The sequence below is a fragment of the Arachis duranensis genome, chromosome 8 (genome assembly GCF_000817695.3).
Source record: "Arachis duranensis cultivar V14167 chromosome 8, aradu.V14167.gnm2.J7QH, whole genome shotgun sequence".
Lineage (NCBI taxonomy): Eukaryota > Viridiplantae > Streptophyta > Magnoliopsida > Fabales > Fabaceae > Arachis > Arachis duranensis.
Window position 1 is genome coordinate 40,122,698 of NC_029779.3, and position 27,340 is coordinate 40,150,037.

The 27,340-nt window shown below is 33.2% G+C and overlaps 1 protein-coding gene, 1 non-coding gene and 1 pseudogene across 2 annotated transcripts; all 3 read right to left on the bottom strand.

Moving 5' to 3' along the window:
* Positions 1 to 2,240: 2,240 nt before the first annotated feature.
* LOC107462840 (putative disease resistance RPP13-like protein 1) lies at positions 2,241 to 6,399 on the bottom strand (annotated as a pseudogene).
* Positions 6,400 to 12,977: 6,578 nt separating this feature from the next.
* On the bottom strand, positions 12,978 to 13,095 carry LOC127741370 (U5 spliceosomal RNA). The gene has a single exon (XR_008002322.1). It is a non-coding gene; the product is annotated as a U5 spliceosomal RNA (small nuclear RNA).
* Positions 13,096 to 14,737: 1,642 nt separating this feature from the next.
* Positions 14,738 to 17,209, bottom strand: LOC107462819 (N-terminal acetyltransferase A complex catalytic subunit NAA10). The gene is made up of 2 exons (XM_016081494.3): positions 16,782 to 17,209; positions 14,738 to 15,278 (listed from the first exon to the last, which is right to left on the bottom strand). Exons 1-2 carry the CDS (start codon positions 17,079 to 17,081, stop codon positions 14,955 to 14,957), a joined length of 624 nt encoding a protein of 207 aa, XP_015936980.1. The 5' UTR covers positions 17,082 to 17,209; the 3' UTR covers positions 14,738 to 14,954.
* Positions 17,210 to 27,340: the final 10,131 nt, after the last annotated feature.

The window sequence follows — 27,340 nt, forward strand, 5'->3', positions numbered from 1 at the left end:
TCGATAACATTTTTTCTATTATTTTTGTGTTTTCATTCTCAATCAGTCTTCCTCAACTTAAAAAACCCTCAAAATTACATCATACCGCACTCTTCTCTAAATAAATAAATAGTTTGTTTCTCTATTAGTGTGATTTGTTGATGAGAGATATTCATATTTGCTTAGAATTTGATTATATTACATGATAAAATATATAACAAAATTTTCTATCATATAAGAACACATAGAAAACACACGTAAATTAACATTTGAGAAAATTTCTAACTTCACAAAATTCTAAATATAATTATAATTAATCGTCAAATAAATATTTTATACAAACAAATTTTTAAATTTAATATTAATTTATACAAAAATACTATTTATACACTAAAATTAGCTACCAATTTATTTATATAAAAATATGTGTGGTTTAATTTATTTTTAATGTGTATTTGTATTTCAAGTATTTTATACTAATAGCTGATTTTAATAACTGATTTTTTTGTGACTGATTTTAATATACACGTAATATTAGTCGTAATTTATATATTATTTGATTAATCTCTAAATAATATAGAACTTTTAAATTTATATACTATATAATGGGCAAATCACTTAATTAAGCCAAGAAAAAAAAATTTACACAAATCAACCAAATCAAAAACTGGTTCATGAATAAACTTTTGTCATATTTAATTTCAATCTGGGCAACGGATTCGGTACACAGCTTATCATAGTGCACCGAAACATCAAAAATCTGTTTGGCGCACCGATCAGTCAGGAAAGGCCAAAATAAAAATATTCATTTTAGTGGAGTCTTTTTTGCAATTACTTAAAAAATAGAGGAATTATTTACTAATTTTTTAAATGAATATATTTAGTTTAATTGTTAAAATTAGTTGGACCATTAATTATTATTACCGCTGCTCCCTCATCCTCCTGGTTCTCTTCCTCTCCTTCCTCCGCCATGGCAAGCTGTCCCTTCTATTATCTCCACCGCCAACAACAACTCAAACCTTTCCTCTGCCTCTCTTATTCTTCAGTTTTCTGTTTCTAGAATCTTCTAAACTTCTTCTGTTTCCCAACTAACTGAGTAGCAAGCTATGGAAACGAGTCCCGGCCGTACGATTAAGCTCCTCTGCAACTACAGCAGCAAGATCCTCCCACGTGCTACCGAAGGCGAGCTCCATTACATCGGTGGCCACACCAGAGTCTTCACCGTGGACCATTCCATTTGCTTCTCAGATTCGTTTTTTAAGAGGGGGATGTTTTCATATATTTTTTTATCTTTTTTCTTTTTATTTTATTCACTTTAATCACGGTGTCCCTTCCATCATTAACTTAGAACCTCCTCGTCGGTCATCCATGTCTTTCGACTTCTTCCACTCTTACTTTTCATGTTGAACTTCCAAAAACTAATACCAAATCTCCCTCCCTCACCACCACTACCACAGTATTCTTCTCCCTCTTATCATTGTCACCGCCACTTCTCTCTTCTTCCTCGTTCTCTTCCTCGCCGTCGTAAGCACACCACCTCTTCTATTATCTTCACTGCCGACGACGACAACAAACCTCTCCACCACCTCTCCTACTCACTTTTTTGTCGCGCCACCAACTACTTCTCCTCTCCATTCGGCCATGGCGGCTTCGACACCGTCTTCTCTGGCGCCCTCCCATGGCTGTTTTGGCACCGTCTTCTCCGACACGCTCCCTCCTCCACATCTGGCAAGAACTCCTACTGCAGTGGCGCGTGTATACTCGCCAATAGCGTCGTTTTCCGGTCCCAGCTTTTCTCCGACAACCACGCTGGAGTCCTTAAGCTCATCTCCGACTAGATGGTTGATGCCGAGGTGCGAGGTTGTGGCAGAGATTAGGAGATGAGTGAGGCTGTTAAAGGTTTGTGAGAATAGTTCTTGCCGCGAATGAGATGTTGGAGAGTGTTAAGGAAGCATTAAGGAATAGACGGTTTGGCTTCGCTGTTGAAGGAGTTGAAGGTGGCACTTAATATAATAGAAAATGTTTAACTCTAATTAATTTAATCTTACATATTCTTAATTTTTTGATATAAACCCACTTATATTTCTGATATAACAACAATAACCATAAAAAAAATATTTTTAAAGTAACCCACTCACACAAAAGCTGCAAAAAGCCAAAAAGATATTAAATAATCAATTATATATCAAATTATATTTAATGGCTTCCTATTCAAAATGCGCACCAATAAGCCAAATAAGCTTTTGTCATTTTGGTGCTCAAAAGAGGCCGGCTTACCAAATCCGTGCCCTTCAATCTGGTACCCATTGATCTAAAATTGTTGTACCATTAGATGAAACTTAGTTGAAACTCCTTTATACGAGACCATTGCCTGATTCTGTGAGTAAGCGATTTTCCAAACAACAAGAACATACAATTCTAATACTTAGTCTCTTTGAACATGGAACAAAGTAACAGAGGCATTAACAGATAAAGAATAATGAACACTTGTCATATTATTGAAGTGAATTGAAGCCCTTACCTTTCTACTTTTCAGTAACCTTTTCTTCCTTTCCATTTGACATCTTATATTATAACATCTTCATTTATTCTTATGGTAGGTATGTGAGAAATCTTAGAGAAATGTGTCTTTCTCCTATTATTGTACCTTGCTTCTAGAAGGGGACAATCCTGAATCCTCAATAATAAAAGAGAGGAAGGTAACCTGTCTTCAGGCAAGGACTCAATCTTTGAACACCTTAGGATGTGAAGCTCTTGAAGAATGGTGAGATGCTGAAATGCATTTGAATTTTCTTCCAGGAATGATTGAACAAGATCATCACCTCCAATTCCAAGCTTCAAAAGAGAACTGAGCCACTGGAAACCATACTCAGCTATAGCCACAGGTGATAGACTTTTGCAAAAGCCTATGAACACGGATCGTAGCTTCGGCGGCAAACCACCTTGAGGAAATGACACAAGTTGTGGAACATTAGAGATATCTAAATCTTGAAGAGCATAGAGAATGTTCATCCGTTCCGGTAGTGAGTTTAGCTTTCCACAATTAATGACCTTGAATTCCATTAGGTTGGGAGTGGACAATCCACCTTGAGGAAATGATTCCAGATTAGGACAGTTGCTTATTCTCAATATTTGAAGATTTGACAAATTTTGTGCATAACTGTCAACACTTGACAAAGAAATTGATATGAGATTGGGGCAGCCCCAAATATGAAGATATTTGAGTACAGGGAGAGATCCAAATGGAAAGCAACTGAGAGAGTGACAACTATCCCAAATCATCAAATTCTCAAGTGAACTGTAATTCCTACAGGCTTCATCAGGTAGGAATTCCAAATTCTTGCATTCTGATAGCATTAGTGTTCGCAAAGACGGCATGCTTTCGATTGGGAAAGAGGTAAAAGATGAAACTTTGGTAAGATACAAGTCACTGAGACAATGGCTGCTAAGAACCATTCTGGGAAGAGATGTCAGCCTATCACTCCTTTCGATCTTCATGTAGGACAGCGAGCACTGCGAATCTGTCTCAAGGATTGGCAAAAGATGTTGACCCCCATCAATGATAGTCAAGCTTTTAGTTGATGCAATCCAATGTAGAGTAGATGCTTCCAATTGATCACAGTATGATATGTTAACATCAGTCAAACTAGAAGGAAGATGGCGCGGTAAATGACCCTTCAGCTTAGGACAATTGTACAAACGTAGATGCTTAAGAGATGGAAAAGGGAACTCTAAGCCTTCTATACTGAACACCTGCCATTCCTCCCAGTCTAGCATTTCCTCAAATGATAAGATCTCAAGGGATGGAAATGGTTGAAAAGGAGAGGAAGAACTAGAAGTACCATAAAACTCAGGACCAATAATCTTTATCGTTTTCATCCTTGTAACATAAAGTTCCTTGAGAGAAGGCAGTTGTCCAAGTGGTGGGAGAAATAAGCAATAGTTGCAGCCACTAATAGACAAGAACACAATATTCGAAAATGAAGAATTTGCAAACCAACTTGGGAATTTGGTTCCATTGTAGGATTCTATGATGAACTTCTTTATGTTTCTTGATGGCTGCAGATGCTCAAGGACCTCAGTTTCAGTTCCTAAACCTTGATCAGCTTGCTTGCTCCAATCTAACACCAACTCCTCTATGAACTCTTTGTTCTTCAAGTTTGCTTCAAGTGCATCTATTGTTTGATCCACATTGCACAGTTCCATGATTGATAGTTTTCCCTGCAGTTTCGGGAAGCATCGCATATCTTTAAGCTTTAGTCCATCACATTGTTTGTCAACAACAAAAGTACTCAGGGTTTGGAGGTGTTGTAAGGTTGTTATCTGTCTTGACATCTTCAACTTCGTGCCAGTGATGTCGAGATGACGCAACTTAACCAAGTTTCCTATGTCTGCAGGCAATTCACTGAGGTTCTGACAGTACAACAATCTCAATGTTTGAAGATTGTAAAGCTTAAATATTGCACTAGACAGCCTTTTGATTGGGGTAAAAGAGAGGTCCAAGAACCTCAAGTGTACCAAATTACCTATTGAATTAGGCAGTTCATTGATGTTATCATAGTTCGCCAACGATAGCACTCGCAGGCGTCTTTGTCTGAGCAGGAAATCATGTGTGATCCTTTTGGTCAGGTAATGCTTCCAGTACCACCATAAAGTTGGATCATCGGTCAATGGCATTGGGAGGAATGTCCTCAAGCATTTTGCTCTATAACAACTTTCAAACTTGGTCGAAGAGTCATACTTACCTCTGGAATAGGAAAAGTGCCGGACGCTTTCTGTTATTTCAGAGCCCTCAAACCTGTTACAACTCTTTCCTGACACAACTGTGGCCAAGTCATTGATTAGATCATGCTATATATATATTTACATAACACTCTCCCTCTTGTTGGATTATTGATCTTGACAATAGCTCATCAAAATATTGATTACCCATTTCTTCCATTGATTTCTCCTGGCCTTGTTGGAGCAAACCCTCTGCCATCCAAAGTAGTACTACGTGTTTCTTATTCAAAGGATACCCTTTTGGGAAAATTGAACAATAAGCAAAACATCTTTTTAAACAGGCCGGGAGATAGATATAGCTTAACCAAAGAGCAGGTAGAATATCATCGTTTAGTAGCTCCCAAATGTTACTATTTAAAATATTGGTCCATTCATTCTCATCCACTTTGGACCTCAAAATGCCTCCTAATGTCTTTGCAGCTATAGGTAAGCCACCACACTTGTCTGCAATTTTTCTGCCAATCACTTCCAACCTGGGTTGTCTTCTAGAATCAGTGTTTTCGAATGAATGCTTGGACAGCAGTGACCAACAATCTTCATGGGACAATGGTTCTAAATGGTAAATTGGGAATGTGTGTGTCATTTTAGCAACATCTCTTTGGCGAGTTGTGATGATGATCCTACTCCCTTGTTTTCCCTCACTAAAAGGCGCTCGCAAGTGATCCCACTCGACATATTTATTATTCCAAAGATCATCCAACACAAACAAGAACTTTTTCCCCTTAACCATTTGCCTCAATTCAATTTGAAGGAAATCTAGATTATCGCCTTCAAAATGCCTACAAGCCAGGGACTCCAGAAGGGCTTTTGTTACCACAGTAGCATCAAATACTTGAGAAACAGATGTCCATGCTTTCAGATCAAAATTCTCTTCAACTCTAGGATCATTGTACAAAAGCTGTGCAAGGGTGGTTTTGCCAACACCAGCCATGCCAAAAATTGTAATCACCCCTATTCTGTTATTGTTGCCGTTTGCATCATTTGTTAACAGAAAACTCATCAATTTTTCCTTATCACCATCTCTACCAACTACACCCAACTCATTTGCCACAGAACTTGTTGGTGCTCTAACCAACACCCTCATGCTAACAAGTTGCAAGCCAAGGCCATTTTTCTGTGCAGCAAATAGTCGAAGTCTTCGGCACAAGGCCTCTAAGTTTGAGTTCATATCCATGTGAAACCGAAAACCAGAACAAAGAAATCTCCTTACCTTGCCGGCAACAGATTGATGTGGATGCTGATCCTCCAAATTGTGCCTTAATGCCACAGTGTTGACTTCATCTAACAAGTCCTCTGCTTCATGCACTGCATCTTTTAGCCTCTGAAGCCATTCTTTGACTGAAGGGTTGGTAATCTGCTTCTGTTCTGCATCATTGAGGACAGCCTGAAGAGTCAGCAACGTAGTTTCCAACTCATCCAAGATTGATTCATTCAGATTCCATGTCTTCCTGAAGAAGTCTTGGAACTGCACTGAGGTTATTGTCTCCAATAAAGTCTGCACGGAAGCAGATAGAAATGATCCTGCTACTAAAGCTTCAGCCATATTCTTTCTAAAACTGAGAGAGGGAGAGAGAGATCGAAGGGTATGTTGCGATTGAGGAGAGATCCTCTGCAGTTCAGCTTCAGTAGCATACAAAGTCAACGTTTAACAGCTGACTCTCTACCATAGATAGAGTAGATACCCCGATAATGTTATCAATCCATTGCAAGGCAAATAATTAATTAACGAAATTTTTTTTTTCATAAAATACAAAATTCTTAATTTACACTTGATTAAAATTATTTATCAAAACTACTATATGTAATATGTATATAATATATTGTTTAACTCATTTTTAATGTGTATTTTATATTCTAACGTATATTTTATACTAATAATTAATTTTAATAGTTAATTTTAGTATACAGGTTAATTGCAAGGCAATTTACTTATTTAAAATTTTTGGAGAAAAACGTTACCAGATTATAATTTTTCAAAGCATCAGACACAAATGCAACTTTCTCAACTATATGTAAACCACAATACCCTATCGCGATTTACATTGAAATGGTGCAAGTGCATAAAAATTGTGGTTTATGGGTTAATTGGTTCTAAAGAAACCGTGGCACCCTGTAACGGTTTCTTCAAAGTTGGCGTAACAATAAAATTCGCTTGAGGTTGTAGCGGATTATTCATTTGAAGATTTTGAAAGTGAGATAGAGAGAGAAAATAGTGAGAAGGTAGAGAGAAAAAGTTGAGTTTAGTTTGAGTTTCTCGGAGCAATCTCTTCAAGTGGAATCATAATGGATAAAGGGCACTTGTACCGACTCAACGGCGTTACTCACGTTGTCGGTGACATCAATGAAAAGGTAAATTTTTTTCTTTCGTATGGATATTTATGTAGTTTTCAGGTACATTAATTAGGAAACATAACCTTAGTTTAGTTTAGAGTTTGAAAATTAAAATTAAAATTTAAAAATAAAGGTAGAGAATTTGAAATTAGGTATTAAAAAATTAAGATCGGGTAGGATTTATGGCTTGTTGTTAGTTTTTGAAATTATTATTTAAATTTTGAAATTTTAAACTTAAAATTTTGAAGGTTTAAAGTTTACAATTTGAAATTTAAGATTTAAACTTTAAGTAAATAATGTAAGGTTTATTAATCCGTAGTTGAAATTTAAGATGTAGATCTTAAACTTTAAATTTTAAAACCTTAGACTTATTGATGCTAAAATTGGACATTCGTTAGTTGTTATAATGTTCATATGTTTGTTGTATAGTTTCATATAAATGATGATACCTGTTTCACATTTTGAACAGAATTTATAGTAATAGTGATTATAACATCCTTGCCATGAAGCTAGTCTATGTTCGAGGCCGGCTCAGGCACGTGCTGAACGCCACCGAACTGTGACAACATCCTATCTACCTGGTGCCACTCAATGACAGCGAAGTAAATCAGGCTAGTACATGCGCGCCATAACCGAGTGTGCTCCTCGACTAGAATCTTTGGATGAACAACGGCAAGCACGTCAAGTGCAGCATACGGCTCCCAAACAATCTGCAAATGTTTACAGAATGCTCCATTAATACATTAAATACTAAACATGTAGGCAAACAAAAAGCGAAACTTGAAAAAAAAAACACAAACAACTTACATCTCGATCACCTAAGCGGTCTAATGCAAGGCGACACTGGATAACTTTTTCCTCCTTGTGGTCGGATGTCGGTAAATATGTGGCTCACCTGAACGAAGACAACGTTATATGAATATATAAACTAGAAAAAACTTAGTTAATAACTAGAACCGCAAAACTAAAACTGAAAGTCTAAGTGCCCATATATCGATAACTGGAAGCCAACGGAAAAGAAAAGTCGTCGAATCTCCACGGCCTGAGACTAGAGAACCGCCAGAAAATCCAAGACTGTAGTAGCTGGAAGGGGACTGCCAAGTTCGTCACATTTCCGTTGGCAACCCAACACATGCATCGATATAGCCATGCCAACGCTGTCGAACCCTAACTATAACTGCCCATTTCGTCAAGCCTTGCCACAAAGGGCAACCACCATATATGAACTCGATTTTCACTCTTGTCACCGAATAACTGAATAGATAGCAGCATCATAATGTAAACTCGTGCATATATGCGTACAGTGTCCTTAGTAGCATCCTCTGGCAGCACCCTGAATCTGTCATGGAATCAGGTGAAGTGAACTGTAAACTACTTTACCTTATTCGGCGAGGCAATCTCGTCAAATAGTTCCTGAAACCACTCCTAAGCAGGTCTGTTATCATCCATCAGCTTTTCGAAATCTGTAAGGCATCCGAGTACAGCCGTACCATTCACGGGCAACTTCAGCTGCTATGCAACATCCTGCAGCGTGATGGTGCACTCCCGGAATGGCATATAAAAGGTGTGCGTCTCAAGACGCCACCTCTCAATGAATGCACTGACTAGGGGCTCATCCAACTAGAACCACCTTGTGCTGAGCCTTGCCAGGTGGTACAAACTAACCCTCCCCAGATAGGGTATGATCCTGTCATGTAGAGACATGTTCTGTTGCCTTCAGACATTATAAATATACCTACTTGACTATAGTATGTGAGAGAAATAATCAAACCAAATAAAGTTCCATCACTAACAAGTTTAACCCATAGATTATAAATAGAAATAAACATTACAAGTGTCCTATCTATCCAATCTTAACTAACATTTTAGATATACTTCAGAATTACATATTTTTCAAACTAATTTTACTATGTTGGCAAAACAAAATTACTAAACTTCTACATATCAGTTTGAAACGCTTCTAAATGTATCACACAACAAGTGATAAATGTCAAACTTTTAAATCCATAAGTCCTACGATAATAAATTTAAAATAATAAAACTTAAATATAAGACTCAACTCTTTAATTTAAAATAATCAAATACTAAACTTATAATTTTAAAAACTAAACCTTAAATTTAAAAAACTAAACTACAAAACTTATAATTTTAAGGGTTAAATACTTTTTTCGTCCCTAAGGTCTGAGGCCAAAATCAAAATCGTTCCTAACCTTTTTTTGTTATTAAAATCATCCTCAATGTTACAAAACGTTATAAAATCAAGTTACCCTTAATAATTAATATAAATTATTGAGTTAAGAAATTAACTAAATTAATTAGTGATGACAAACATTATTTTTGGGCAAAATAAATAATTAGTGTTGATTATTGATAATTGCATATTACTAATTATTTATTAAATATTGCAGGCCAAAATTCAATTTAATAGCCCAAATAGAATGAAAATAAAATAGCAAGGATGGTGGGCTGATAACAAAAAATAGAAGCCCAAAGAAAAACAAAGAAAAGAAGTCAGATGAGGCAAACGGGTTGCATGAAACAAATCCGATCCAAGCCCGTTACCAAAAAATCCCTCCAATTTGATCTCACATCACAAGTAACGTTCACTTCTGTGTGTTGGTCAGAAACTCAGAAAAGTGAGAAAGAGAGAGAGAGCTTTTTCCCTAAGCTAATCACCAAAGAAGCAAGAAAGAGAGAGATTAAGCTTGAAAGGCAGATGTCAAATCAGCAAGTTTAAACCAAATCAAGCTTAAGAAAAGATTAAAAGTAAACCATTTTCTTATTCATGCATCACACTTTCTTCTCTTCTTCTTCAACACTCTGCCACTCTATTTTGCGTGATATAGAAAAGAGAATTTCTATTCTTTACTGCTGTGCATCAACGACTGAGAATATGTCTTGGGGACCAAGTTGTGTTTCAATGGTCAAGATCTGGGTTTACCATTGAAGAAATCACTCTCTGCTGATAATGTGACTTTCGGTCAAGATAGAGAAGTCAAAAGCAAAGTCCCTATTTTGATGATTAATAGGAATAAGTGAACGGTTGGGTTGGTGAAGTTCAAGACTCAAGAAGTTGACCTAGGAAGAGCAACCAAGCAACATGCAAGGAGATAAAAGAAGATTTTTCTTCATTCAGAACCAAGGAGAGAAAACCAGAGTTTGGTGAGTTGTATTCTGTAAAGAAGTTCCTCTACTTGGATAATGCTTTCTTTCAAAGAAGCATTCGACCAATATTGAAGAACTGAATCTGAGGTTTGCAAATCTGGTTTTGCATATAGCAAAGAGGCTGTTGATGAAGTCAATCTCCTTCATGTTTTACAGATTGTAATGTACTTTTCTATGTTTATCTTTTTGTAATCTCTTTTGAGTAAAGGCATAGTGAGAGAGCTCAAGTAAAAGCCATGAGTTGAAAAAGGTTGAGTGATACACTTGAGAGAAAAGCCTAGAATTATTTTCAGATTTCTTTAGGTATGTCTATGTCTTGTATCTTGTACCTGTAAGGTATCCCTTTCTTAGTTGGGTTAGCACTAAGAGTGAATAGTTAGGTATTAGCATAGCCAATGTCAAGTTAGGTTAGAACTTGAGTGTGAAAGGATTGGGTCAATCCTGTAGAATTGGTATATGTAATACTTTTAACTATAGTGAAAATTCTTCCATTGTTGTGGAGGAGACTGGACGTAGGTTACATAGCACAAGGCAACTGAACAAGGATATATGCTGGTGTTAACTTTTCTCTTCTCTGCTGTGTTTTATTTTCTGATATTCATGAGACAAAATAAATTGTCTCATAAATTTTTGCTGCGAGTACAAACAGAATCAGAACTAAAAGTTTGTTTAAAGGGTCATAACTGCAACTTAAACGGAAGGCATAGATTCAACCCCTCATTCTCTAAGCCTACCACAACCTTCATAAATAATAAAAATAATATTAAAAAATAAAACACCCCCTCCCCCTTCTCCCTCTCCACCTGCACCCCCACTCCCTTATCTCTTCCCTTTCTTCTCTCCCCATCCAAGCAAAAAATCTCACAACAAATTCGGATTATGCAATACAAACTCTTTTTATCTCCCCTTCTGCTGTCCTACTATCTCCATCCTTGCCTCCTTCTCCACCTTCTTCTTCCTCTCCATCACTAATCTCAACCCTTCCTCCATTGGTGTTGGCCTCACCTTTCTCAGCCACCCACCAATGACAACCATGTCGGCATCGACCTCAACGGCGTCGTTTCAGCTCTGGCCACTGATTTGGATTTCTTACTCCAGTGGTTTCAGCTCTGGCTGCCGCCATCACGTCGTTCTCCATCACCGTCGTTTCTTTCTTCAACCACAGCTGCGACAGCGCTAGTAGCAGTAGCTTTCCACACGTCGTTCCTCCTATTTTTCTCAACTGCGACGGCAACGGATGGCAGCAACACCACCCCTCTTTTGAGTTCTCTGTTTCTATCTTCGTTCTTCCATTCTTTTTATTTATTTTTATTTTTTAAGAACATAAAAATCCTCTCTTTTTTTAATTTTTTAATTTCTGTTGTTGCTGATTTTGGATCTAAAATTGTTATTGATGATTATTGAATTATTATTTAATCTGAATTTTTTGTTGATTTATTTTGTGGATGTTGCTGTTGATTTATTTTGGGACTGTTGTTGTTACTGAAAGAAAAGTGTCGGGAGTAATGAGCGGGTGATAATAATTTAGAATGATGAATGGGTAATAGCGATAAAGAAGGTGTGTTGGTTATGATGACAGTGGTCATGGTTATGGTGGCAGTGGTGATGGTGGTGACGAAAGGGAGAGGGAGGAGATGCGAAGCAATGATGATGATGTGAAGTTAATGATGAGGGTATGGAGATTTTTTTATTATTTTTGTTTAAGAGTAAAATTGTTCAAAAAATGTTGTTTATGGACAAAAGGACGATTTTATAACGTTTTGTAATGTTGATGATGATTTTAATAACAAAAAAAAGGTTGAAAACGATTTTGATTTTAGCCTCAGACCTTAAGGACGAAAAAAGTACTTAACCCTAATTTTAAAATTTAAGAATGTAAAATACAACCATTAGGTTCTATTTACAAAATTTAATCTTTAAATTTTAAACTCTAAACAACTAAAACTATAATATTAGAATTTAAACTTACATATTTAAAGGCTAAAATTTTAAATCTTAATTTTTAAATATGATACTAAAACAACAAGCCTATATGCCTTGAAATTTGAACCCTATATCTTAAATACAAGAGGATCATCATTCTACTTAAACATTTGATCATACGTTTAAATTTTACGTTTTAATTTTGAAATCCTAAACTGACCAATCCTAAATTATGTGTTCTAACTACTGCACCCGAAAACTACATTTTATGTTATATGAAATTCAATAACTAAAAAAAATAAACTTACTTCTTTGTTGATGCTGCCGACAACGTGCGCAACATCGTTGAGCGGATAAAGACTGCGTTCATCCGCTATGGTCCCGGCCCCAGCAAAATCAGAATGGCCAAATTCGCTAGACGTGAAGAACTTTGTCTTCCTCACCACACTTTCCTATCTTCCTCTCTCTAGAACATCTCTTTCTCTCTCTAAAAAGATGAAAATGGCTCAAATTGAATATTCCGTGACTCCTCTCTCATGTATTTATACTAATAAACTGTTGGACGAAACAGTTTATGTACATTTAAAATCTGTAGACCGTAGCGATTTATATAATTTAGTAAAAAATTGTATTTGATAAATTTAAAGCCTAAATATTTGCCCTTTTTAATATTTCTTATAATATTTTTTATATACTATAATTAATTTACCAAACATGATCTCATTCTAGTAAAAGTGTAAAACAATATTAGTAAAATAATACTACTCTATCAAGATTTATAACTACTGTTGTGGGCAACTCCTACAATAGGAGAAAACCCTTCAAAAATTGGCGTATGCCACTTAATGCAACATGTACACGGTATTCTTTAGTAAAAGGCGAAAGAATAGTTCGCTTTGTACATAATGCGTGGCTGCGTGGTTTGGTGTTGTTGTCCACGCTGCTATTTCTAATGACTCTCATGTGAGAAGCATAAGTGACTTCATCGATGTGGGACCTGCTAAAAGACAAGCACATACATTGGTTTTTGCTGCAAAGTGTCAAAACTGTTGCCTTACTACAATTCATTTATCAGGCTTATAATTCCATGTTCTTAGAAAGGTATAATGTGATTTTCAAAATTCAGTTAAAAAAGCTTTCAATGAAAAATTGTGCCTGCCGCGACAACCCAATAAAAAAGTTGACAAAATATTCAACAATTAGTATTTGAAAGACAATCCATTATGAACGAGGTCAATATGATGCACTTCCTTTTTCTTTATTTCTCACATCTTATTAAAATTTTTTTGGAAGATACTGTGTAAATTTTGCAATTTTGATATTCAAATTTAATTCCTTATTCTTACTACCTGCACCTTTGTCAAAATAGCTAGTGGTTCAAATTTTGTCTATGACAAAATTATTTTTAAAATTTAAAGATAAATTTTATCATAGTACTATTAAATCAGTTATGTTGTGTAGAACGGAGTATTAGACGTCAAAAATAACATAAACATAGACTTATATGACCAAAATGAGGATGTTTTGACAGATGAGTAACCATATATGTATAGCGAATAATGAAAGAAAATATGGGAGACTAGAATAACGTTTATTGTTAAAAAAATTAGTAAAGTCTCGCCTTAGATAGTTTAAACATATAAAAAAAATCGGTAAAAGATCTAGTTATACATAAGTGAGCAATTGAAAAAATTTTGGTCATACAAAAATACTAATATTTAATTATTTTTTTAAAAGTAATAGTTAATAGACGTGAAACTTATTAAAAACTAAATAAATAAAACAAAAAGCGAACAAAGACTCAATCAAAGGACCTATAATTAACCTCTCTTAGACCTATAGCTGAATGTCAAATCCTCTCCTACTCAACTAGACACCTAGTTGCATCCGACAAATGAAGAAAAGGATAAAAATGGGTGTCTAATATCAAATAGAAAAAAAGGAAAAAAATGTGAAAATGATGATTGAGCAAGCATCCAATTGTCGAGAGGACACAAGTTAAGATATTCATAACCAAAAACAAAAGGCAAGAGAAATATTAACGCAGAAAAGTATCTGCTTTGAAATACTTTAGGTGGTTAAATTAAACCACACACTCGCTTTCCCTTTCTACCATCCACAGCCCATGACATCCATGGATGTTTTAGCCAGGTCAAAATCCAGTGTGGAGCAAATATTGGCAATCTCCATAGAGAAGTTATTGATCAACAAGCAAACTACTACTAAAATTATAAGTTGGGAAATGGTCATATTTTTCAAGCGTAACAAAAAGGAACTCTTCACAAACACCAAGCTATCCTTTCTGAGTTACATACATCAGAAGTAAAAATACTGAATCTAACTATTAATCATCTTCATTTACTAACCTCGTTCACAAGAGTGGACTATGATAGAAACACTAAAAAAATAACCGTTAAACCGAAGAGAGAGAGAGAGAGAGAGAGAAGAGAAGAGAAGGAGGGGAAAAAAAGAGAAAGAAAGGCATATCAACAATGGACATAACTTCTTCAGAACCATCAATAGTTTCCAAATTATTTCCAAGTGATAAATCTGCAGATAAGCTGAAATGCAGCATGTCTATTCAAGCATCATAAAGTAAAAGTAGTAAAAGTTCATATTAAGACAAAATCGTCAACAAACACCAATAAATCTACAAGTACAGAAGACAATGACAACCCATTTCGACCATTCAAAACTGGCCACTGACCCAGTTTCTTCCATAACAACAACAACAAAATCCAAAGAAACAAAATGTAGGAAAATTGCTCTCACAATCAGGTGGCCTTTGCATTTCTGGTCTCTGTCTTCTCTGCCTTTGCTTCACTAGAACAACAGCCACCACCATGCTCATGATGATGATGATGGTGATGGTGGTGGTGGTGGTGGTGGTGATGATGATGACCCCCACTATGATGATGCTGATGCTGATGTGTCTGCTTCCCCTTGAGCTGCTTCCTCATGTCATAAGCATCCTCCCCATCTGCATAATACTTCGCTTCCACATCATGAATCTTGTAACCTAATGTCTCTGTGTACAAATTAAATGCAGCACGATTGCTCTTTCTGACATGTAGGGAGACATACTCAGCACCAAACACCTGTCACATTTGGTACCCACAATTCGCAATTCATATACTAAGCCCCTTCTATAAAGCACACATATACAACTTGATGATAACTACACTGACTAGTGATTACAAAAATTAGCATCTAATAAAAATGTTTGAACTTAAATGGCTTGCTAACTGAAGTCATAAAGAAAGGGAGAGAGAAAATTGGAAAAACATTTACTAAACCAACATTTACAAAGCAAATATTTTTTGTCTTTGACAGTATTCACAAAGACGGTATGAAACAATCAACTATGTGTTGTTGTAACTCCGAAGGCGTTTTTCATAGTTCAACCTTTGGTCATCACCCTAAAGACCAACTTGCTTACCACCACACCTAACCCTTATTGGTTAGATATATACACTTACAATATCTCTAATTTCATAATAACCAAACTTGTAAATACAGAGAAACCAAGCCCTGGCAAGCATTTTTTGAATTGCAAATGAAACCCAGAACTTGCTCACCGAAAACCAAACAGATTGACAGACAAGCTGAGGAAGAAAATAACTCCACTCGTGAGATTGCCAATAACATCGATAAACCCTTAAAAACATTTTTCTTTTTGTACGCAACCATTCAATTGCAAGAACTAACTCCTATAAGAAACCTGTAATTCAAATCTTCAACCTCCGAAAATCTTTTAACGGAAACAACAATTTGAGTAGCAAAATCGCTAATTAGATACCAAAGTGACATTCATTTCGTTTTCAACAATGAATAATTACAAAACTTCTTTTATGATTTTGCAAAGGAAAAACGACAAACCCCACATATAATGAAATCAAAGTAACAATTTGCAATTAAAATGGGGACACGGATAGTAGTAGAAATATAAAATGCTTCTCTTACAGAAACCATGGCATAACTCAATTCCAGCAACTTCAGAAAGAAAGTCAGAAACTACAATATTCAGTAGCAAAGTGATTAATCAGATACCAAAGTGTTAGTCACACAAAACCCCAAGAAGAATGAAATCAAGGTGACCATGAGTAACTCAATTCCAGCAATTTCAGAGCAGAAACAACATATCAAAGTGTCTCCAACATTAATTAGAGCATGTTTAGATTATTCCCCCAGTTTGATGCACCCGTAATCAATTATGGTGGATCAAAATCAATTATGTACATTTTCCCGTTAACTAAAATTTATAATTGATTATGAGTTAAACTCAATTATACCATAATAAGTGAAATTTTATCAATTCTCCGAACATATATGATATATAACTTTTCTCTCAACAAAGTAAAGTAGAGCTTGTTAGAAGATAAATAATAACACAAAATAACGACTCAACAAAAGACACTCGACAAAAGACGGACTCAACAAAATAAAGACCTAATAGCAGTAATCAATTCAAAATGAGATCAATCCTACAAAAGTATAGAGAATTTCTTTCCTGTGATTTTGCAAGGGAATCACCACAAAATCGCAAAGAGAAGGAAATCGAAGGGAACAAAATCATAAGCAGTTGATAATAAGAAACTGGCCTGTTCCATGGCGTTCTGAGCAGCCGTCATGAGCTTGGTGGCAAGACCAAGCTTGCGGTGGGTGCGGAGGACGGCGAGGGAGGTGATGTGGCCGTGGCACTCGGAAGTCTCCTCTTCCATCTTGGCGAGGACGTAGCCGACGATGCGGCCGTTGTAGTCCTCGGCGACGTAGAGAAGCTGGGGCCAGGAGAGGATGTGATAGAGGTAGTATTTCATCTGGTAGTTCTCTGGCAGGCAGAAGAGGTTGCATGCCTGCATAGCCAGCAGGTCATCCACCGTTGCCTTCCTTATGCATACCATCGAGCCTCAAGCAAGGGTTAGGGACTTGGGATTCAACTTCCGACAAAAGTACCACTTTTGAGAGTGAGAGCTCTATTTGGGGCCGAACCTGCCTTATTGACCTAATTCACAATCAATAAATGGTGGAATCATTTCTTCCAATTTCACATTTGAATTATATTCGTCTTTAAAATATTCTTTTAGTTAAGTACTTCATTTTCTTCTACCAACATATTAGTTTAGTTTAGTCACATTTTAAAATGTCACCCAAAAAAAAATAATCACATTTTAAAATCATCGCTTACGAGAAAAGGTGAGTCATTAAGTAAATCCATTAATCTCCGTGTCTTTTATGGCATGTATATTTTCACGCGTCTCTTTAACAATTTTTTTAATCAATCAACGTGTAAATATATAACTTTTCTTTTCAAAAGAATTTCGTTTTTTTTTTTGAATTCCTTCTGCGTTTTCTTGTCTTCTCTCTTCGATCTCTTTCGTGCATTTTTCTCTCCCTTCTCTTTCGCTATTTACGTAAGTTTCTCTCTGTTCTCTTTTTTCGTTTTTTTCGTTTTCCATTGTTTCTGAAATTAAGCTCTAAAATCATTTTAAAGATAATGAATGATTTAACTTCAGATTATCAGATAAATCAGAACGAAGTAGATTTTGAATTTGAATCCAATGAAGTTCCTGAGGTGTGGTTTAATTCCAGTTAATAATTGAATTTGAATTTGAATTTGAATTTGAATTTGAATCCAGTTAGTAGTTTATAATTGTGTAGTTGAATAATGCGTGAACCTTGTCTGTAAAATTTTCTGTTCATTATTCCTTGTTTGAATTGAATATAATATATTAGTTCTAATGAATTTTTTGCATTTTATATCAGACATTCGGGTATAAATCAGGAATATTTGGGTATATTTCAGGAAAGTTTGGGTGTATTTACATTTTATGACTTTTCATCTCACTGAGAGTGAATTGTCTTATTATTTTAGTTCAATTGTTTTAGTTTCTGTTTAACGATGATTCATGAATCTGATTTTTGTCAATTTTTATGATGATTTTATAGTTGTATTTACATTCTATAGTTTATGCTTATTTTAATATGGTATATTTTTTGTGTATTTTGCAACTCCTCTGTGGTGTTTGTGAGCAGTTTGTTCTCCACATACAAGTGTCTTTCTCATACAAGTTTTCTCCTCTTTTTATTGTTTTGAATCCAATCAAGTGGTTTAGGTGTGGTTCAATTCAGAAGAAAAAAGTGCAGCATTAGAAGAAATTTTTTTCTGTACAAAAATACTATTTGTACACTAAAATCATCTACCAATGTATTGGTGTATAAATACATGTGTGGTTTAATTTATTTTCAATGTATATTTGTATTCCAGTATGTATTTTATACCAGTGGCTGACTTTGGTGGCTAATTTTAGTGTACACATAGCATAAAACAAAAATATTTGGGTGTAACACGAAGATATTTGGGTGTATTTTAAGGAATTTTGGGTATAGTTTTATTCTGATAAGTTCTGCATAATTTAGAACTCTTTCTCTTCCTCCTCCTCATCTTCTACTGCTTCTTTTTTTTCATCATCATCACCATCTTCTTCTTTTTTTTCTTATTCATCTTTTCCTTTTTATTTTACCTTCTCAAATTTCTTCTTGTTTTACTCTCTTAATAAGAATAAAAACAAAAAACAAACAAAGAAGAAGAAGAAACACATAATACTCCAAAATTACTTGGAAAATGATGAACTTACATTCATTTAACTAAAAGAAAGAAAGAAATAAAGAAAAAAAGAAGAAAAAAATACAGCATTAGAGGAAATATTTTTCTGTACAAAAATGCTATTTGTACACTAAAATCAACTACTAAAATCAGCCACCAATGTATTTGTGTATAAATACATGTGTGGTTTAATTTATTTTCAATGTATACTTGTATTCCAGTATGTATTTTATACTGATGGCTAACTTTGGTGGCTGATTTTAGTGTACACGTAGCATAACTCATTTCTGTATTTGCAGCAAATTTGGGTGTAAAACGAAAATATTTGGGTGTAACATGAAGATATTTGGGTGTATTTTTATTCTGATAAGTTATGCGTAATTCAGAACCTTCTTCTTCCTCCTCCTCATCTTCTGCTGGTTCTTTTTTTTTTGCATCATTATCATCATCATCTTCTTCTTCTTTTTCTTATTCATCTTTTTTTTTGTTTTATCTTCTCAAGTTTTTTTTTGTTTTACTCTCTTAACAAGAATAAAAACAAAAAAATCAAACAAAGAAGAAGAAGAAACATATAATGCTGCAAAATTACTTGGAAGAGGATGAACTTACATTCATTTAACTAAAAGAAAGAAAGAAATAAGAAAAAGAAGAAGAAGAAAAAAATGCATCATTAGAGAAAATATTTTTCTGTACAAAGTACTATTTGTACACTAAAATCAACCACCAATGTATTTGTGTATAAAATATGCGTGCTTTAATTTATTTTCAATGTATTATTTGTATTCCAGTATGTATTTTATACTGGTGGCTGACTTTGGTAGTTGATTTTAGTGTACATATAACATAACTTATTTCTGTATTTGCAGCAAATTTGAGTGTAAAACGAAGATATTTGAGTGTAACACGAAAATATTTTAGTGTAAAACGAAGATATTTGGGTGTATTTTTATTCTGATAAGTTCTGTATAATTCAGAACTCTTCATCTTCCTCCTCCTCATCTTCTGCTGTTCTTCTTTATCTTCTTATTTCATATTCTCATAATTTTTTTTGGAGAAAAAATCAAACAAAAAAATACATAATGTTGCAAAATCAAAAGAAGAAGGAGGAAAAACACGATGATGAAGATGAAACACGCGAAAAAATGAGGAGAAATACAAAGAAAAGGAGAAGAAGAAGGAAGAAGAGGAGGAGGAAGAAGAGAAACACGAAGAAAAAATGACAGTTATGATTTTCATCGAGGAAAAAGAAGAAGAGTCGTTCTTAATAGTGAGGGAGCGCTTTGGAAATGTGATGCGCGTGTTAACACATTTTTGTGGGTGAGTGTAGCTTCTGTCGAGTTTGACCCAACTTATAAGACTTGTAAACCAAAAAGACTTGTATGTGTAGTATGACTATAAATAAATTAAAAGAATTAAGAGAAAAAAATATTTGAGTTATCTAAATTAATAGATAAAAAAATAATAATTTTAGCTAAAAATTGAATAGGAAGCCTTTTGTATAACAAACTACAATAATAAAAAAAAAAAGATTTCTTCCAGAAAAGTATTTTTAAAGCTTACTCATTATTTTCTTGTAAATTACATATATGATATTATGAACAACAATTTGAAAAGTCTTGAAATAACGGAAGATTTTGATTTCTATAAAATAAAAACGTTAATTAATAATGAAAAACCAACTATCTTAAATCTTATTTAGATGTAAATACAGATAAATTTTTTGCTAAACAAAATACTTTCAAAAAATTATTTAGTAAAAAAAGTATATTATGAAAAATTCCAATTAGAAGTATACCCATAAGAATAAAATCTACTAATGAAAAATTAGAAATAAAATTAATAAATGATGTAAAAAATCAATAAACAAAAAGAAAAAATAAAGATCATAAAAAAATTATCTAAAATAAATTGGATTCATATCAGTATCATATAAGTATTAATTAAACCTACCTAAATAACAAAAAATTATGAGAATAATAGAATAATGTATATAGTAGTAAAAGAAACTTAAAAAATAAATATAATCATATCTATAACAACTTGAAAAGAACTTTAATGGAGGTAAATAATCAAATTGACAATTATTAAATAATAGATTTATGTATATTAGCAAGATAAAAAATAAGAACTTTTTGAAAGGTGCAACCGTTCCTCATTCATTCTAAAAATAAAACTAAATTCAAAATATAAAAACCAGTTAGGAAATAGATTTAGAATTTTAAATTATGGATAGAAATTTAATAATCGTTCTTTTTTTTTAATTTAAAATTATTCCAACTATTCTACCACCGAAAGTATATAAATAGGAGTAGGTAGAAAATCACCCCTCTCAAATACTAATCCTTCTTCCTTCTCTCTACGAAAATATTCCGTACACAGACAAACTCATAGGCAATAAGGAGGCGTTAGTATATGCATGTTATCATGTTTTAGTGTTTTATGGCATTAATTATCTTTTTTTTCTTTATCCACATTGATCATGTTTACACATTATGTTATTCATGTCCTCTTAAGTCATTAGTACATACCTTCTTATAAGTTTTATTCAATTATTTAATATGTCATATTTTCATTATGCGCATTTATATGATCTTTTAGTTTATGTCATTATATTATTGATATTCCTTTAGGATCGAGAGTACATACATTTTTCTAAATTTTATTCAATTATTTAATATGTTCTATTTTCACTATTTACATTTATAGGATCTTTTAGTTTATGCCATTATATTATTAAGAAGAATATTAGAGGCCAGCAATTTTGATGTTTTGTAACCATCAATTGGCCATCAATAACGTTTGTAATGGTGTGAGATTATATCTAATGACATCTAATGGCGGGAGATCTATCACTTTTGTTTTGATGATTAAGTGCTGGCCAAAAAATACAAAAGGTGTTGGCCCCTAGACTTTTCCTATTATTAATATTCTTTTAGAGTCGAGAGTACATACCCTTTTATAAGTTTTATTCAATTATTTAATATGCCATATTTTATGTACTTTAATATGAACTTTTAATTTATGCCATTATGTTACTAATATCTCTTTAATTAGAGAGTACTACTGTGCCATATAACTAGGACTTATTATTTCACATGTCTCTTTTTTTTACCATATTTGTCCATCTTCTTGCATGATTTCTTCTTATATGATTTTTTTCTTATGTATGCCTAAACAACCCTATTTGTAAATTGAATCGAGCGAATGATCCTTCAATAAGAGAAGGTGACCCCAAGACAAGACGTTTAGAATAAAAACCTTCGGTAAGAAAAAGGGACTCACATTTTTATACCGATTTGAGTTTAATACCTTCCATAAAAGCTACAAGTTAAGAAAGGAGAAGTATAAAGAAAAGTTTGATTATAATTATATTTTTAAGCTTGTTTTCTTAAAGTTATGATTATGTTGATGTTTCATGAGTTATTATCCTTTCTATTTGACTTGCCTATATCAACATTACATGATTTTCTTTTATGCCTATATATTTTTCGTTTTTACAAGAAAGATTCATAATACATGCCATGCCATATGATTTTTAAATCCTATATATGGGTTAGGGATAGATATGGAGGTGTTACATAGCACTTCTACCGATACTTTTTAAGTTCTCATCCCTTCTTTTTTTCTATACTATCTTCAGAAGAACATGGTACGCAGATAGAGATGACGCATGAGGGTAACTTCTGAGTATAACCCTCGAAACTAAGGTCGAAATTTCGTAGAATGAGACCCCCAATTGCCTGTCGTAACCTTCCTAGATATGAATACTTCAGCGTTCAGGAAGTGCTGAAGTGTTCGTATCTAGGAAGGTTACGACAGACAGTCTCTTTCTACGAAATCTCGACCTAAGTAGATAGTTTTGAGCACGGTAGTAGTAGTTGTAACTGCTTCGAGGGGTTATACTCATAAGTTACTCTTGGGTACACTGCGTCGTCTCCATTCGCTGTGTCATGTTCCTCTAGAGATAGTATGAAAAAAAGAAGGGATGAGAACTTAAAAAGTCTTTGTAGGAGTGCTATGTAATACCTCCATATCTATCATGAGCTCATATGCGGGATTTAAAAATCATATGGCATGGCATGTATTATGAACCTTTCTTGTAAAAACGTAAAACATGATAGGCATAAAAGAAAAGCATGTAATCTTGATATAGGCAAGTCAAATAAAAATGATAATAACTTATAAAACATCAACATAATCATAACTTAATAAAATAATCTTAAAAATATAATTATAATCAAACTTTTTTTTATAGTTTTCCTTTCTTAACTTGTAACTTTTATGGAAGGGGTATTGAGCTCAAATCGGTATAAAAATGAGAGTCCCCTTCTCTTATCGAAGTTTTTATATCGAACATTTTGGCGATTACCTTCCCTAATCACCCTCCCTTACCGAGAAATCATATCGATATCTTGTCTTTGGGGTCACTTTCCCTTATCGAAGAATAATTCCCTCCGTTCAATTTATAAATAGGGTTGTTTAGGCATACAAAAGAAGAAATCATACAAGAAGATGGACAAATATAGTAAAAAAGGGACATGTGAAATAATGAGACCCAAGTTATATGGCAGAGTATATGCATGTACTCTCTAATTAAAGAGATATTAGTAACATAATGGTATAAATTGAAATATCATATTAAAGTACAAAAAATTAGAGCATATTAAATAATTGAATAAAACTTATAAAAGGATATGTACTCTCGACTCTAAAGAAATATTAATAATAGAATGGCATAAACTAAAAAATCATATATAAATACACATAATGAAAATAAGGCATATTAAATAATTGAATAAAACTTATAAAAGGGTATGTACTCTCGATCCGAAAGGAATTTCAATAATATAATGGCATAAATTAAAAAATCATATAAATGCACATAATGAAAATATGGCATATTAAATAATTAAATAAAACTTATAAGAAGGAATGTACTAATAACTTAAGAGGACATGAATAACATAATGGGTAAACATGATCAATATGGATAAAGGAGAGAAAAAAGATAATTAATGACATAAAACACCGAAACATGATAACAAGAATAGATGGTAAAAATAATAATAGAGCATAATACATACCAAACATAAAAGTAAAAAGCATAATTTCCTACTCTTTTTCTAACGCCTTCTTATTGCCTATGAGCTTACCTTTTGTATTTGTACACAAAATATTTTTGTAGAGAGAAAAGGTAGAGGATTAGTGTTTGAAAGGGGTGATCTTCTACCTATTGATGTACCCCTATTTATATACTTTTCGCGAAAGGATAGCTGATATAATTTTAAATTTAAAAGAAGGACCGTTATTATATTCCTATCCATAGTTCAAAATTCTAAACCCATCTCCTAACTGATTTTCAAATTTTAAATTTAATTTTGTTTCTAGAATGGAGAAGGGTGGTTATTACAAAAGGACAAACTACTTAAATTTCTTTACTATTATAAAAAATAAATAAAGAAGTTTTTAAAATATGAGTAAAACATCACCCCAATTCCTTTTAACAATTTTTATAAGTGACGACCCGCACCTTAACTTCAAGATTCCATCCTGACCCTCATCCACTTATTCCGTTAGACATTCTAGCCTCTCTATCAATTTTTTTATCAAATGGTAACGACAAAATTCTAACTATACCGTTAACTGCATATATGTCACTGTAAAATTTTGTTAGGACATATATTCCCTACTAAGTCATCAAAACGGTTGTGTTTTGCCCACTCCCAAATCAATACCAGTTTTGCCTACTCCAACGGCTACTTCAATAACATCGTCTTTTGCTTTCTCTTTCATTCAAAACCTCTGCTTTCGATCCACTCACGCTTCTTCTTCCTCAAAATCTCCAGCTTTATCGTTTTCATTTACCCCAATTTGAACACTACCCATTCTAGGATTTTTTCTTGATCCAAGTACAAGAACCATGTAATTTTGTAGAACCTCAAATTCTGTAATGGATTCTGCGAAAATCAAAACTTCTACTGTTATTCCAGATACATCTGTCCCTCATCTTCTTCCACCGCTGTTGATACCTTTTAACCACCGCCGACCTAAGGTCTGGGAGGTGAGCTCTAGGTTCATGTCTCCGGCAGTTTCTTCAACGGTGCAGCACCATCAGCAACTGAAAGTTGATTTCTCAAATTTCTCTTATGAGAATCACAGGCCTGTTGAGAATTCAGAAGCAGAAATTTCTCTGCAATGGAGATATGCCAATGGCAAAGTTGTTTGCCATAGAGACCAAAGCCAAACCAAAATGCAAGTTCCTAATTGATGGAAACATGCATTGGAAAAGCTTTTTGTGGGATCAGAACAGAGGATCATACACCGGTTTGGAAGATTTCAAAAATAGAGCACAAAGTGATGACTTACTTCAGTCAAGATGATGTCATTCTACCGTCAGTTATTCGCCGTCATTGCAACATCAAGTCGTCGTTGGTCCTTCGTCAAGTGCTCCTCCAAGTGTGTTCTTAGGGTTTCATGTAATTGTTGGTGCGAATGGAGATGGTTGGGAAATCCTCTTCATATGATGCTGGAAAAGTGAAACGCTTCGTTTTGGGAGTGACGCAATCATCTTAACCACTCAACAGGGGGCGTTATGTGTCCTAACAAAATTGTACAACGACACATATGCAGCTAACGGTACAGTTAGAATTTTGCCATTACCATTTGACAGAAAACTTAACAAAAGAGTTAGAATATCTTGATTTTGTTAGGGTGCAGGTCATCACTTATAAAAATTGTTAGGGGATGGAGTGAGGTTTACTCTTAAAATATTTAAAATATCATATAATAGTTTTCAAAAAGAAGTAATGGAATTTGAGAGACAAATAAATTTTAGGTAATGACAATAAATAAAAGGCTAAAGTAGATTTTTTATTCTTAAAATTTTTAAAAAGTTTAAAAATATTTTTAAGTTTTATTTTGTTTTAATTTTGTCTCAAAAGTTTTAATTTTGATTTGCATTAAATATACTCTTAAGAGCTAATTTTTTTAAAAAATTTAAGTTGAATTTAGCAATAATTTCACAAGAATAACTTTCAACACAAGCAAATAAGACACATATGTCATGCATTATTGCTGGATTGTTTCTAAATTTTCTAAAAATTTAACTCTCACCAGTAATAAAAAAGTTCAAGAACAAAATTGAAACAAATTAAAACTTAGTAAAATTTTTAAAATTTTTAACAAACTTTAAGGACAAAAAATATACTTTACCCAATAAACAATTACTTGAAGAAAATTTTCAAAACTTATGTTGAGAAATATCTATTATTTGTATTTGAAAACATAATTTAATAAAAAAAAGAAATGAAGAAAGAAACAAAAGCTCTTTTTCTAAATTAATAGAATAACTATATCAAATATTAGATCATGCACTTAAAATTATAAAGCAAAAATTTCTTCATATAGAAAAAATAAAAAAAATTGAAAATCTATCTATTTTTAGATAATTTTTAAAAATAAAATAATGATAAATAATATAAAAAATCTTAAAATAAAAATAGTTAAAATATTGTTATCAGGGCAAAAGTAATACTTAAAAAAAAAACAAAAATACTTTTTAATTAAAAAAAACGCAAATCCAATATAACATATAATCACCAAACAATCAAAATAAAACATCTTCTTATAAAAACAAATTTAATAACTTTGTGGTAAGAGTCACTTTTTTTATAAATCATATTAGTTTTTACAAATACTCTTATTCACTATCTTTACGGTTGTTAATGGAATATCAGCATGATATTAGATAAGATAAAAGATGAGTTTATTTGTTTTGGTGGAAAATAATAATAATTAATGAAACAATGCTATAGTATAATATGAAATTTTTGTGAAAAATAGAGATTGTTTCTTTTAGTAAAAAAGACACAAAAAAAATTATTCTTTATAAATTTAATTAAAATTTTTATTTTTTACCCAATTTTATCCTTCATCAATTTTTTTTTTTGAATTAATGTAAGATGAGAAAGATATATACTTATTTACACTTGATGATGAAAAGACAAATACAATCTTTTAAAAAAAAAAGCTCAACATAATAAAATTGAACTTATTACAAGGTGAATAATAACACAAAATAAAGGCTTAATTTAATAAAATAAAGATATACTCACTATTACACCTTTTCTAAACACCTAAACCTTCTCACAGTCTTTCGCACTTATAAAGGATTTGTGGATAACTTCTTGAACATCTATTTTTAGATTTCAAAAAATTCTTTTGTTCCTACTCATCATTAAGAGGAAGATTTATAAGTTTTGTCATTTGTCCAAATTTTGAAATACTCTGTAAATATTGGCAGCTAATTGTTCATTTTCTTTCATACTATCTCATTAAAATTTTTCACCAGTACATAAGAAACTGGGGAGCAGATTTTCCAGAAGGAAAAGTCTAGAGGACCAACAACTTTTGTATTTTGTAGCCAGTACTTAACCATCAAAAGAAAAGTGAGTGATCTCCCATTATTGCATGTAATATCACACCATTAAAAATACTATTGATAATGGTTACAAAACACAAAAATTACTGGCCCTAGCACTCCTCTTTGCAGAATTG